At 37.0% G+C, this 16,132-nt stretch overlaps 1 protein-coding gene across 2 annotated transcripts in view; it reads right to left on the bottom strand.

Moving 5' to 3' along the window:
• FRMD3 (FERM domain containing 3) overlaps positions 1-16,132 on the bottom strand; it is a 129,760-nt gene that overhangs the window by 24,879 nt on the left and 88,749 nt on the right. For both annotated transcript variants that reach the window (XM_054284404.1, XM_054284413.1), the window contains exons 5-7: positions 12,230-12,327; positions 10,903-11,026; positions 255-342 (exon numbers count right to left, since the gene is read on the bottom strand). In XM_054284404.1, the coding sequence (XP_054140379.1) occupies positions 255-342; positions 10,903-11,026; positions 12,230-12,327 (310 nt within the window). The remainder of the gene's footprint in view (positions 1-254; positions 343-10,902; positions 11,027-12,229; positions 12,328-16,132) is intronic.

Raw genomic sequence — 16,132 nt, 5'->3', positions numbered from 1 at the left:
ATCTACTAAATTCTCCTGTGATGTTCTTCTGCTTCCTCTGGAGAGACCCTTTTTTTGACTGATGTAGAAATGTTAGTCAGTCAGTGTTCTTCCAAGGCTTAAGCATAATATGTAGTTCCAGGGCAGTTTTTTTAGAAACTGGTCACTATTTACACCTAGATAAAAACCAGAGCTAAATCAATTCCATTACTAACTTTTAACTAAATGTTAGTAAAAAAAATGTTTTATTAAAAGTTAGTAAAAAGAACTGTTACCTTGCAAGGATGAGGATCAACACCATAAGTTTCCAAAGAATTTGCTTTAAGAAGCAAGTTAAATTCAGCAACAGCTGGACTCTGACCTCTGAAATTACAAAAGAAAATAAAGAAATAGGAGAAAAAGACTTATTGACTGGAGAATTTCAAAGCCTAAAGACAGAGGAAAGGAAATTTTTTACTGACATTCAAACTATTTCAAATATGTTTTGTTTGTAATAAAAAGATAGAAAACTTTTCATATCATTTCTTCTGCTGAATTGTACAGTGCCTGATGTTTTCAGGTAAATTCTGAGGATTTTTTAAAAATCCTGAGATAACAACAGCAGAATTATCTCATATTTTGAAAGTATTTCTTGTCTTTTGATATACCCTCATGTCAGCCTGATTATGAAATAAACCTCAGCATCTTTTTTCCACAAACTCTTGCTCCCCATTTCATTTAAAAGTATTGCGCAGATTAACAGACATTCCTTCCAGTGCAGGGTATAAACACAGCAATCATATTACACTGCCTACTCAGATGTATGTCTAATTATAGCAGAGCCTGCTACCAATATGATAGCTCAGAATCTGTCAGCATTTCCATTTATACAACCCTATTTTTAGGGTGTCTATAATCAACAGCGAATATACACTAAAGCCCGAAATGTGACATGAAGACTTGGGGTCTAGAGTAAGTTTTATCAGATATTTATAGAGATTTATTTATCTCTAACACAGATTTACAACGCCCATTTGGAAGTGAGCTGTTTCAAGTATTATTTCATTTCTGTATCTGTATAACTACAATATATGATTTTGAAAGACAATACAGTTTTATGATAATGAGCAGTGCCTAGAGCCCTTAGAAAGCCAGACTTCATAAATACTTTCCATGCAAATAATAATCACAAAAAGTAAAAAGAGCCATTAACAAATTTTCAAGGACCATAGTGATAGTCATACTTTATTCTGCCCCTGAATTTTTTTGTGAGTCTAGCCTCACATTGCAAATTGTACATAGGAATTGATATTTAATACTTCACTGTATATTGTTGTCGCATAATTTCCCTGAAAGCCTGTTAAACCCCTTCAGGTAGAAAACAAGTACTAACGTATGATATCCAGCATCTGATCCAAAGTTTAGTTTGACAATTAAAACAACATCTAGCATGCTTGTGGACATCAAATCCTATTTTGAATCTAACAGGATGATGACCTGTGGCAATGTAAGTGTCAATAACCATTTCTGTTACAAAGTTTTAAAATTGCTTCTTTTTACTTCACTGTTTATCATCTCCTAGTCAACCCCATGATATTTCTTGGGCTTCTTCAGTATTGTTTTGACACTACACAACCTTCACTTTATTTCAGACCACATTTTTGTGGATCTTTTACTTGTAAACTAAAATAGATATATATTTTAGAGAAGAAGTGGCCTTCTTTGTCTTTCCTGTTTCAGCCTCTTTCTCACCACTTGCCAGTAGAGAAGAGCATATATTAAGTGGAACACCAAAAATTACAAATGTGTATTTACACAGCTAATAGTTAAGGAGAAAGCAGCACCAAAGCAACAATCAAAACAAAAATGCTTAGTTTTCCACTCAGTTTTTTGGTGGCCCTACTAAGCTTTTACTCCATTTTAAATACTATTAAATCACAACTTTATGTCATCGCAATGGTAAGACCATAAATGACCCCTAAAAAGACAACAATTTTATTTCATGTACTAGTCAACTGCATATGACAGGAATAATTAGCTAGATTGACCTAAATTTCTTTGAATAGTTATGTTGCATACTGAAAAGTCAAACAAATAGTTTGGTTCCTTATTAGATATTGGGCCTTACAAAAACAAAGGATTACAAAACACATTTTTTAATCCACCTCCGTTTGCTGGTACAAAGGATAGTCAATCTTCTGGTTTCAGTGGACCAAAATGTGACGAGCAGTTTGTAACAATGAGGTCTGGGGAGTTGACATATTGAAATGGGGAAAAAACCTCAACTTGCTATTACTATTAAAGAGACATTCAAGAAAGTATTATCAGGTTCCCTTCCCATACAGCCTCTGCAACTATGATGATTTTGTGTACATCCAGTGAAACAAGCTCTGTGTGGTATTTGGGGGAAAAAAAAGCCAAAGACATGGACAAATTTGATCTTATCCGGTTACAGACTAATCAAATGGCTGCAGTGCAAAGCCTTAAAAGAACATCACAAAGCACAAGAGTCAAGGACAATATCAAATGAAAAAATCCTCATTCATCTCTTATCAAAGGATTAACAGTTAAGCCTTGATAATATGTTTTTCGTGTGTAACTTAGTCATGAAATTTTTCTTACTAAATAAAAATATAACTGTAACAAATCCTATCAGCGACGGCAACTTTTTTTTTATCAATCACTGTTCTAACATTAGATATGCTTTTGATTTGCTTTGTTAAAAAGCCTTTAAGATTTCTATATGCAACAAACAGCCCTATACAAGAATTTATAGTGTACTCACTTATGCAAGTGTTTTAGAGTGGAAAAATGGGCAATATTTAGGCAATACATATTTGCTTTTTTGAAACTCAGTACTCTCAGGAAATTCAGGTCTCGGTGCATTTATTGCTCTTGACCTTATTTTCCAGTATTAATTCAGCATTAAGGGAAAGATATATTCCCTTTCAATATGTTGTAGGCACTTCAGCATCCATCTGTTGCATGGCAAAAATATTGAACAGGACAAAAAAAAAGAAACTGCTACTCAGAAAATTTCTGCATAGCATCCAAATGATAAAAAGTGGATTATTGGTGAAATTAGAGTTCCACAGCCATTAGCTATGAATTAATTATTCAACCTCTAGGCGTCAATTAATCCAAAAGTTCCTAATAAAATTTTTTGAAATAAATACTTCAACAGAACACTGAGAAGTATGCAACACACTCTGTTTTAACTTGGGGCTCATGAGAAGTATGCACTAGAGGATGTAAAAGCTCCTTTTATCACCCAAAGGGCAAGGAAGCTCAACAGGGAATAACTTCCAGGACGCGCCACAGTGATGATTTACTTGCTTCACTCACTGCCAATATGAATTCATTCCAGAAGTTTCTTCCCTTCATGTCTTTCCTTTGAAGTATGTATCTATTACATACTAAAGTCATAAATCTTAGTGCAAGTTAAGAATGAAATACCACAGGATTGAGCATTAACTTCTTTTGACAAAGAAAACCATGTAGCAAAAACAGCAAAGAAAAAGCATTTTTAATGCTATTCTCATCCTCCTTGTTCCTGAGTGCTATTAGAGAGGTAATTTGATTTGTTATCTCTGATTTTCTTACTGACTTAAAAAGTGCTGTGAGATGCTAGTGTTAACAAACTAGTAATAATAACAATTACAGTCCACCTTTTTGACTTATGTCTGCATCAAGAAAATGTACTTGCTGCAGAATACAATAGCAATACTTTCCTAGAGTATATCCTATCTGTGGTTAATTTCTGAACATTTGCAGTTTGTAAGGTGTATTAATGTATTTTAATAAAACAGCACATAAATACGTATATAATGGTCTGGCCTCTAGAGACCTTACATATTCACTTCCATGCAAACCAGGGACACCAGCCACAATGCTTTAAACAACGCAGGCTCAGCCTCCATCAGCCACTCTTTGCCCTGCCCTGCAATCTTGGACATATTTCACCGTGATCTCAGGACAGACAAGAGCAACAACTTCAAGAAGGATATCCTCCTATTAAATATTCTTGCTGTTATTAGGGGACATCTCCCAGCAGAACTGAGTTGCCCAGGGTTCTTTCTAACCTAAAATAATGCTAGAACTCTGCTAAAGAAAAAGCACACTTAGCTGCACGGTACACTGAACACAGAATTGCTTACCACGTGAATAAGTTTTTGGTGTTGCATCTTTAAATCTTTTTACATGTAGCTGAGACTCCCATTGTTATAAAATTAAATTGCTAATGGTCTTGATCAACTTTTACTTTAAGCTCAGAGTATTTTGGTAGATAGTGGAGATGTTTTTAAATAAAGTCTTTTTGCTACTATTTTTCGTCACAATGATGGTGCTATGTGTCATTGAAATAAACCTGCTATGATTGCTAATATTTAAGTTGCAGTGGGAAGAATAGCACAGTAGTGGTGATAATCTCAAAGGAAAGCACCAAATGACTACGCTGGTAAGTGAAATTGCATTGTAGGCCGTAGTTCAGTTTATCAGAATAATAAGGCCAGCCCAATCTGGCACTGGCAGAGGAAAGCCTTTAAATGTGTCTGTATATGGTAAGAAACATTATCAGCTAGGAAGTAAATGAATTGCTGAAGATTGCTGAAATATACTAAACGTAGAAAGCTGCAGAACACTTAAATATCAATTTTAACTTTTACTGCAAAGCTCTTTTCCTCCCAGATAGATAGAATCCAGTAAGACCAAAATAACCACTTTAAAACAAGAATCAAACTCTTTTACCAAGTCCATTAAATGCATGCATGCTGTGATAGTATGTGCCACTCACATAACTCCTTCTACCACAATGTTTCAAATTACCTCTGTGCCTTCAGAGATCAGAGTGAGATGATGTCTCTGAAGTCTATGCTCAGACATTTGTATTTCAGCTTTACTTCATAAATTGATGCAGTGACACAGACAGCTTTGAGTGTATTCAAAGACAGAACACATTTGCAGAAGAGATGCAGTTTTAATTTATCTAATATTAATTTAAAATGTATTCCCATGATACAGAGAAATCTGCAAAGCTTTCTGGTCCAGACACATCTAGCCCATAAAGCCCTCTCCAAACAGAGAAGAGGTGAGGATGGAGGAGGGTGCAGAGGAAATAGTTCCTTCCAGCTGATGAAGAAACCTGTACATTTTAAAATTTCACACAGGCATTTGGAGATATCAGTGTGTTAAGTATGCAGAACCTGAATCCAAACTTCACCGTTAGAGAGGCCGCAACTATCATGATAAAAACAATGACATTTGCAGATCAGCATTATGACCACTCTTCCCAGGGAATAAAGAAGTAAAAAAATGCAGTTAATGCATGAGTGCACATACACACAAGAAAAATCTGTCCTAAAGATAAAAAATTATCAATGTTGCCATAAATTTTAAAGTGTTTTCATCCCAAGTAGATTATCCTTTCTACTGAGTACTTCCTGGAATTAGATAAAAAGAAAAATCCCATGTATGGGTATATTTTTTTCAGTTCTCCAAATGAGAATGAGAACAACAACTCTTGTCTGTGAAGTTTCTTACTCTAGATTACTGCTACAGCTGCCTCTTCCATTAAATTCCCACCTCACCACAGAGCTTCTGGAAATATTCTCTTTACCATGCAAACATTAATCAAACAAAACAACATCTCGCTCTTACTATTTTCTAGTTAGTGAAACCAGAATTATAAGAACCTTTCCATTATTTGAATTGGTTTTAAGAACACTTTTGTCAGAAGAAATATGGTTCAGAAGAAAAAAGCTTTGAAGAACTCAGCACGCAGGGAATGCTTCAGGGAAAGGACTAGGTAACTACATTCCAACCATCTCTCTGATTCATCCAGATTACAACCGGTATGAATTCTGGAGTGAAAACACTGGGAAAATGTAGCAGAATAGAAACAAATTATTCACCTATTACACCACACACAATGATGTTTTGATACTTAGAGAATTAGTTCGTTTTCAAGCAGTGACAGTGGCCAACATACGGCCTGATAGATAAATCTAAATTGCTTCACTGGAAAACTCAGGCAGCATGGGATACCAAAGCTGAAATGAAGAAGACACTGGACTGAGCCCTCCAAAGCCCTCAGTATATTTTGTATTACCAGGAACTAAAAATACTTTGGGTCCTGAGGTCTGGAAAGCACTTATCCCTGCAGTAGCCCAAGCCCTGCTCTGATCCAAACATCCCCCTCAGCTCCACATAAACCTCAACAGATCCTTGATCCCCAGAAAAGTGGCTTCTATTTTCTGTAACATGAATTGCAAGTTTTGGAGCATACTATCCGTCCTTTGAATTAAATTCCCTTAGTGTATACAAGGCTGTTAGATACCAAAGTGATTCAAGTACTACTAGAAGCTAAATTTAAAGTGTACATGAGTGGGCCACCAGCACTATGCATAAAACCACATAATATGAACTTTTAATTGTGAGAAGCACCAAAATGAAACAAATTCACCTTATTCCGGATTAGCTAGATCAAAATTTAGTTTTAGTGCTTTTTAATGTATTCATTGCATGCTGAATTTCAATGTATTGTTTAATCTTGATTGAAATTATATTAACACCCACAAAGAAAAGCATTTTCTAGCAACCATTGCCAAGTCTTTTAGGACAGCCTCCCAGATTGCACTCAGACAGTAACATTTATAGGCATGCTTGCCAGTGGCTCCACTGACAGCTGCACAAGAGCTGGAGAGCCACATTGGTGGAGGCTGGGATATCCTGTGCTCCTGCTGGCACCACTGTAAAAGCCACATGGGAGCTGATGGGACGGCTAAGGGAGAACAGTGAGAGTCAAAGGAGCACAGGAAATTGGAACGCGCTTAAATCCTCACTGCGCAGTTACAGTGTGGATGATACAGTAAAGGATAAAAATGTTATATGCCTTTCAAAACAAATTTAAACAACACTTCTCTTTTAGCTTGGATCAAAGACAAGCAATAATTTGCTACTCTGGTTTTCGAGAAAATACTCCCTTTATCTTAACATTTTTGAGATAGTTATTATCAGAAAATGGCAGTGATTTCACATCCTCAGAGGAAAATTTTCTTCTCTCAAAAGACAGTCTTTCACATATGATTCCTGCAAATCATTTGATACACAAAGTAGAGACAAAAGCCTATTCAGTAACATTCAGACACCCCGAGCCTGCAACCACATTGGTCATCCAAGGGAATAAAAAACCTTATATTTACCTATATGAGTTCAGCATTGAAAACAGGCATTTGAACAGGTCATGTAACTTTGAAAAAGTAAATATTTTTGGGGGGCTTTCAGGTAAATTTAAAGCGTTTTACATAACATTTCCATAAATATATGGTGCAATATTTCATATCAGAACTAAAAATGGAATACTAGTTTTCAGATGGCATATAAAAGTACTTGACTTTCAAAGTTCTTCTAAAAAAAGAAAAAAAAAAAAAGCAAAGACTCCCACTCCCCCCCCAGAAAAACCATACCCAAAACCAAATAAAAAAAAAAAAAAAAATCAAAAAAACCTGAATAAAAACCCTACCAAAACATTAGTCCTATAAACATGAATTCCTTTGTTAGGGACATATGTCAACATTTCCCTTACAAATCTTTATTTTTTCTGGTGCCTAGCCCCTGGGACCTCTGGCTAAAAGGTATCTTTCCAAAACTAGGGAAGTTTATCAGAGTAATAAACTCTGTTAAAGGACGTAAGACCTGATATCAAATTCTTTAGAAGGTATTTTTTTCTTCTGTATTTTGTCGTGTTCTGTAGCTCCCCCTCCCTTAATGAGGGAAGAATAAAAATTCACAAGACAATCACAACTCAACAAACCTGCCATGAATTCCTGTCTGTCACATTTATATTTTTGCAATTAAGTGCAACAGAAAGTCACACAATGGATTATATTTTCTTAAATCCAGTAATGACCTCATAGCTAAAACCAATAAGAAATAATGATACCCTGTCACACATCTGCTTTAAGTAATTAAAAAAGGCTTCTAAATAAAACTGAGTGAGTCACTGGAAGCTGTCACAGTACCCCACTGTTGCTTCTGAGACACTCCTCTCTTGATCTTCATGCTCCTTTCTAAAGCTAAACTCTTCCATCTTTCTATAGGACAGAAGAAAAGGTGGGACCAATGAACAGGCCTTAAGGACGTTGATACAGGATTCAGAGAAGAACTGGCCTCTTCCAAGCCCCAGGGCTTTGGTGATATGGGAGCCCAGTGCTGGAGAGAGATGTCATTGTCTTTGTTTGTTTACACAGGTGAAAGAAGCTCACAGAGCTGAAACTGCGAGGTTACAATCGTGAAGGCAGATGAACGGCAGCTGGATTAAAAAGGCTATCAGTCTCATCTGTTCAGCTAACATGGCACTTGAGTATCTCCAAGGAAAAAACCTGAGAGATCCCTTGCAACTCTTAAAAATACTCGCTGAGCAGCACAATATTAATTGTTATCAGAAAATTGGACTTCCTGAAGAATGCATTGAATGCCTTGAAACGCATGTGCTAATCAATGCCAAAGAGAAGCCCATTTTTTCCTATAATTTTTTTGCAGCTGGTTATATCAAAATATGATAATCTAGTACTGGAACCCTCTCTATATACTTCATTATATGTCAGATATGTTTTATTAATTTGTACTTCTAGAATATGCTGATGTAATATTGAATGAATATTGTACTTCTAGAATATGCTGATGTAATATTGATGAATATTGTAATGCTAGAATAGAGATCTGTGGAATTAAATATCCATCAAAAGGTAAAACTTCCTGACAAATGACTGGCTAATGTCTGGTGTAAAAAATATTAGAGGATTATCAGTTTGGGGAAAACAAAGATTGGGAAATTACCAAAGAGCAGGTACCCAGACAGCTCTGAAACTGCCTTTATTCTCTGATAATAAACAAATAGGTAAGGCACACAAGATGCTGACATAAGCAAAGAAAACAGAAAAGAAAGATGGCAGTTCTTGAAGGCTACAAAGAACTGAGCCACTGAGCCTAAAATTCATAACATTAAAATTGGTAAAATATAGAATAGAAAGCAAATTAAGGAACATATAATGAGAATATATGAGAAGAATATATGGAATATATGAGCAGAATTGTGCTATAACACATAGATGTGTCTCAAACACCTCCTGGTTGTTTTTGTTTGGGCATTTTGTTTTGTTTTTGTTTTTGTTTTTGTTTTGTTTTTTTGTTTGGTTTGGGTTTTTTTTGTAGGAACTAGAAGATCCACAAGCAAAAAAAGTCAGCCTAATATCATCTGATTTCCAAAAGGCAATAATGAATGGTGTCCCTTGACAAGAATACTGAAGAAATTCAGGGACATCCTCATGTGCTGAGCTGCCACTGATGGAAGGAATTCAGGCCCTGGAAAATCCCAGAGGGACCTGTGTGAAAGTTTATAACATTCACTGTCACAGGATCAGACAGATTATACCGACAGGAAAGGGGATTTAAAAGATGAGCTAAAAATATGTCTGGTTATTCATAACAGGAGAACTAGATGATTGCATGAACAAAGAATGCAGAATTACACATTTGTAAAAAAGCAAACCAGACAGAAAAATACATCTCTGCCAGTGTTACAAAGTATAATACCAACCAGCACCGGCCCACCAGCTTTCCGTTCTTCTCTTAACCTTGAGTAAAGCATGAGACTGTTAATGAAAGACTGAATTTATGAAGACTTTTCAATAGCATCTTGGCTTAACTGATGAAATATCTTTTCAAAGGTTGAATTTATCCTTTGGAAATCTGTAGACAGTGTACGGAAAATACTGACAGTAAAATAAGTTATTCTTATTTTAAAATGTTGTTTCTATGGGTCTGTGTACCGGGCAGGCTGAACTGCTTTAAGAAATATTAGATATAAACCATTTAAAACATTATTTCACTGAAAGAAATACAAAGAAAGTATATAGGTTTCAGAAAAAAAAAAGACAGATTAATACTGGCAATCTTATTGTCATGAGTGTTGAACTTTACTCGAAAAATATATTTTATAGGCTTCTGGAAATAAAAAGTGTTTTAAGCTTTAACTCTCCTTAAAAGGAATTTTGCTCCTTTCTTTGCATATGTTGAAATATGAAAACAGAACACAGGGTAAGCAAATGCAAAGGGCCTTGTGATCTTTCCATAAAAATGTCCTTCTAGTTATGTAATTAATAATTTGATTTAATTTGATTTTCTGCACATCCTGTGCCTTTCCGCGTGTTCTGAAGACCATCCTCAACTAAGCAGGATGCCGAGGGCCTCATGAAATCTCCCTCCACACACTCTGCATGTCATTCACTAACAACCCTGAAGAGGGTATAGTTGCACAGCTCACTGTTCCTTCTCTCCTGAAACTCATTTAACTTAAAAATCAAACGATTGACTACTCTGTTTTCTCCTTTGCGTTTTGTTGCAGTACTAAAAGTTTAGGATGGAAAAAAGAGCATGCAGAGAGTTCCGGATCTCACCTCCTTAGTCTTCCAAGGAAGTTAAATACATTTCTGTGCAATTCACCACTACGTTAACCACCGACAGATAAAATAACCTAATTACAGTTTCAATCAGGTCAATATCTACCAAGAATTTTAGAATTGCACTACAGACAGAAATTTCTGAGCAAGAAACATGTGCTACCTAAATGAAAGATGTTATTCCACTAATCAACTAGAGCAGCTCTGATCATGAGAGCTGTTCCCACTAACCAGACCTACATTTCAAGCAAATGAAGTCTAAATTACCAGCAGTCATGCAGGAATCAAGTATGATTAATGAAGGTTAACAGGCAAAGAAAACCCCCTGAGCTGAAGCCACATTTTCAAGCACAGCCTATCAGACAGCATATTGGTAGAGCTTCTATTATAACTCATGGAACAAAGCCTCTTAAGTTAACATGCGCAACTTGGAAATAGATAAAAGTATTTCTTAGCTGTCTCTTTATCAAACAGCATTACAAATTACCTGAATTCATTTTTATGCATTTCAGCTATTTTCTTCTCAAGCTTTTGTGACTGCTTCGGAAAAATCTTAAAGTCGCTGATGTAATTCTCTGGGTGTTCATCAGGATCATAATCACCAAGCTCAGCTGAACAGATCCAAAACACAAAACAAAGCAGAAAAATTGAATTGTAACATTAATTAATTGGGAAAGAAGTCAGTAAATGCACTGTAATTCAAGGTACATCCACAATAAGTAAGCATCTAGTATGTCTCAAGAAATGTTTCTTTGAGGAATTTATAATTAACTGAAACAAGAAAATCCTTATATCTGTCACTTTAATCAATGAGTTTCAAGAGAAGTTCAATGGTTTATTAACTATTGCATTAATTAGCAATACTGAACTATTTTCTGTGGCAGAAAATGCTCTGTAAAACAGAAGCTTTGGCAATGTTTCACTTTGAGTATTTATTTTTACCACGCAGACCTAAAATAATGGATTCTTGATTCTCCCCTTTTTCACATGATTTATCTGCAGTGGCATGGACTGGTCCTAATTCTGTTCTAGCAGAGAAACACAGTCCACAATGTTAATCAAGGTAACAGGCAGAACTTGTTTTCTTTTCTAAAAGATGTGCCACTTAGGTACACAAACCTGACATTTGGTGTTCTAATTTTCTGAATGAGTCTCATTTAATAAGGGCTGGGCTCAGTTTTGGTTTGGATACACTGCCTTGTAACGCTTTAAGAGCTTTGTTCACCTTCAGGCAGAATAAAGGGAACGTTCACACTCATGGTTTCCCTGATCAGACATTTAAAGATGATTATTTGTCTCTGTACAAATAAAGACATCTGTCTGAATTTGGTCCTAAGGAAATGATGGAGAGAGAGAGGGAAAAAAAAAAAAAAAAAGCTAGGGAAAATAAACTAAAATTTCTTTTCTCTTGACTTATATCTTCTATTTTTTGTCAGATATTCCATCACCATACAGGTCTTCTTTAACATAAGAAAGGACATCAAATCCTTTTCCTCCTTAATTCAAACAGAATAGGCTACATTTCCATTCAGGATTCAGAATGGAGTTTTTCTCTTTTGGTAAGTGGAATCTAACAAAGATGGCATACTTCTTCACTAAAATGCTAAGATAACTTATTTGGTTTAATTTTTTAAGTTCCACTTCACTGGCTAACTGCCAGAATTGCTTACTTCACAGTGCATATCAATACAGGGAAACAGTACAGCAACAACAACAAGAAGTTACTGCTAGCTGTAGTCACACAAGTTTTGCATTGCTTATTTGACAGAACCAACATAAGACTGAAGTATTTAAAGAAGCCTGTTCATACTTACCTTGGACTATACAGGCACCCAAGTAGGCAGCATCAGAAAAGGAGCACAGCAAACGGCCATGGAAAATGTCCCTTTTTATTTGTAGATATAAGAGGTATCTGAAATATAATTTTAAAAATTAAGAAACTATGTGCTATCTTTTTGTAACTGATTTAACATATCAGTGTGAAACCAGCTGTGCAACTATTTTGAATCTTCCTCTTGTTGTTTCAAATGGCAGGAAAAAGGCAAAACACAACCATAAGAAAAAAATAAATCAATTTTTTTTCATTAACAGTGAAATAATAAGGGCAAAAATAACAAAACCCCACATAAAATGTCATAGAACATGTGGTATTTAAAATACATCTATTACAATGCTCATTACTAATGTGAAATAAATTATGGTAATGTAAGCTTGTTTGAGCACCTCTGCTTTTATTACATACAAGTTTACACAAGGAAATCTTTCTCTTACTGTAGGCAAAATAGCACGCTGACCACAGTGGAGATTTTTTCCTCTTCTGGTTTTGGAATTTTTGGGGTTTTTTTTTTTTTGGTTGTTTTTTGTTGTTTGTTTTGGTTTTGGTTTTTTTTTGTTGTTTTGGTTTTGGGGTTTTTTGGTTGGTTGGTTTGGTTTGGTTTGGTTTTGGATGTTTTGGGTTTTTTAATCTGTAAAGAATCCCAGATGAAGTTTGAAGGGAGCAATAACGTCATGAGGCTTAAAGAGCCACAGGCATGAGGCACCTGCCTTGCAGGGAGCCACTTTTCCCATTCATCTCTTTCTCTAAGGACATGGGGAGAAGAAAACAAAAGGTTCCTTCTACCTGTACTCTGCCTTCTACCACAGAGAGCTTCTACCACTCACAGCTTCTTTCCCAGCACCTAGCAGGTTACAGCCACACCACTCAGCCACTTCACCCCTCTGGGAAAATAATCTATTTAAACATTGCTTTGACCAGACAAAATCGACCATCTAGAGGGTTCTATCAAGACTCAGTGGCTTCTGCAGACCATCAGGACATTCCTTGACATTCCTGCCAGTCCTCTCCAACCTTGAGCAACATACAGCATAGCCAATAAAAATGTAGTTTATGAGTAACACCAATGTCAGACATATTTTGTCCAAGTTACCTTCTCCTGTTACCTGGTCATATCATGAGCTTCTGCATCAAGAGCCAGCCAGGAAATACTATCTGAAGGGCAGAGAAACTTTTCTCCTTTCCTTGGATTTTTACTGAATACAATAAATGGGATACAGTTACCAATGAGAAAAGCAATTTTCTCTCATTGTAAACACATCCCTTCATTGATCTTTATACTTTAGGGCTTTTTTTTTTTTTTTTTTGCAACACCTTTTTTTCCGTCCTGTAATCAATGTCCAGTAACAGCTCACAAATTCACTTCTGTATGTTGGTGCTGCTATTCTACAGGTAGATCCAGAGGAACTATCTGTAACAGAGTGCACCAGAGGCCTCAGAGAGATAAAGTAAAAATTCTTAATCTGCAATGACAGTGTACCAGAAAAGGTTCAGTATATTGGTGTAAATACCATGTATAGCTTGGGCAATTGAGCAGTCCCTACACAAAGAATTTTAGTAAGATTTTCCAGAGTGAAAAAATGAGATGCCATTCTCCAGAGTGACCATTAGCTTGAGGTTAAACGGTGTTCAGCTTTTAAGCAGTGCCAAAAAAACCCACCCAAGGTTTCAGAGCATGGCTTGTTAGCCAAGCTCTGAGGTCAACAGATTAACACGTGTTATTCCTAAGCAAATTGTACTGACCACAATTAAAGATCCTCAGTGTCATTTGCCAAAAAAAACAAGCTGTGTGGGGGTCTGTCAACATAGCTGGAGGGAAGTGATGCCATCCAGAGTGACCTTAGCAGGCTTGAGAAACAAGTCTGCTTCCACACACATCTGTGGGAACCTCATGAAGCTCAACAAGGCCAGCTGTAAGGTCCTACACGTGGGTCAGGGCAATCCAAAGCACAAACACAGGCCAGATGGAGGATTAATTGAGAGCACACCTGAAGAGAAGGACTTGGGGATGTTGGTGGATGAAAAGCTCAACATGACCCAAGAGTGTGCAATGACAGCCCAGAAAGCCCATCTTACACTGGGCTGCATCAGAAGAGGTGTGAGCAGCAGATCAAGGGAGGGGATTCTGCCCCTCTGCTCTGCTCTGGTGAGACTCCCCCTGGAACCCTGCATCCAGCTCTGGGGTCTGCAACACAAGAAAGAGGTGAACTTGCTGGAACAAATTCAGAGAAGAGCCACCAAATTGATCAGACAGCTGGAGCACCTGTCCTATGAAGATAGGCTGAGATCTACAAAGCAAGAAGGGCGGCCTGGAACAGGACTAAGACTTTAGAATTCTTTCAAATGAAAAATATAAATGTATTTTCAGTTGAAAGGAATTTTTGCACATTTTACCAAAGGCTCACTAAATTTCAGGCACTTCCTGTAATACTGATGCAGTAATTTATGACCCAGGTCAGCAAAAACTTATGAAAAAAAAAACAAACCTGACTCCTAAATTCACTGAGGTGTATGTATGTACTTAAAACTGCATACACTTACAGAAATAGCATGGCTGTTTTTTCCAAGCCCTGCCATGTCTTTATAACCTGATTTACAGCCCTAAGTATCCAAGCTTAATAAGAAGCTAGTAAACTTATGCTTACATTCACAAATGTCTCTCATTGGAATAACCTCATTTCCATCTATCATCTCTTTGCAGTACATATGACTCAACTTCAGGTCGGCCAAACCTTTCCTGCCATGCAGATTAAGGGTCAGCAATAACTATTCTTGTTTTTAAGCAGGCATCATGACCCCCAGAGACCAGATTGCTAGCTGCTTAACAGACAATTTATCTATTTTAAGGTGTTCAGGGAGGCATGAAAGCTTTCCCACAGCCAGGCCTTGTGATTTGGCCACCCAGTGGTTTTTTACTTTGTTCAAGTCACTTAATATGGTTTATTCTCATAGCAAATGTATCTCTTGGTGTTGTTGCAGTCTTTCCAGCTGACAGATATGGTCACCTCCAGAGATCCAGCAATTCAAAAAATTGCTATCTCAGCATGGCGTCTGACTTTGACTCGCTACTATTTTCCATGGTGCTGTTTGTGGTACAGTGTGGTAGAAGGAAAATAAATGTTTTTACAATATTCCTGGATTGGGTGTCCTTCTACCTAGAAGAATTTTTGAGTTCTTTATGCATATTATTCTGAATACCAACTTTGCATTTTTGTCTTCCCCAGCAGATAGTATCAAATACACTGCAGGAGCACCATTTTCCTGCCAAAGCATACGAATCTCCACCAAACACTAACTGCTATGTACAAGTATGCAATATCACAAATAAGAAAACGTATTTTCTATACTTTACAAAGCCATGAAGAGAAAAAGGGTTGAACATGAGCCAGCAGTGTGTCCGGGTGGCCAAGAAGGCCAATGACATCCCAACCTTTGTTCTTTATCAAGAACAGTCCATCCAGAGGGACTAGGGAAGTCATTCTCCCTCTGTACTCAGCACAGGTGAGGCCACACCTATAGTCTTGTGTCAAGTTTTGGGGTCCTCACTTCCAGAAGGACAATGAGATGCTGGAGTGAGTCCAGAGAAGGACCGAAAGACTGGTGAAGGGTCCAAAGCACAAGTGCTTCAAGGAGTAGCTGTGGGAGCTGGGGTTGTTCTGCCTGGAAAAAAGAGGAGCAGGGGAGACCCTATTGCTCTCCACAATTATTTCAAAGGAGAGTGCAGCCAGGTGGGGCTTGGTGTCTTCTCCCAGGCAACCAGTGACAGGAGAAGAGGACAGTCTTAAGCTGCACCAGAGGAGGTTTGGGTTGGACATTAGGAAGAATTTCTTCACAGAATGGATGATTAGGCTTTGGAATAGGCTCCCCAGAGAGGAGAGTGGAA

Source organism: Melozone crissalis, unplaced genomic scaffold (genome assembly GCF_028551555.1).
Source record: "Melozone crissalis strain CALT ecotype California unplaced genomic scaffold, PUWL_Pcris_2 ptg000005l_1, whole genome shotgun sequence".
NCBI classification, from domain to species: domain Eukaryota; kingdom Metazoa; phylum Chordata; class Aves; order Passeriformes; family Passerellidae; genus Melozone; species Melozone crissalis.
Note: the sequence above shows the minus strand (reverse complement) of the source record. Positions and strands in the feature narration are given on the sequence as shown.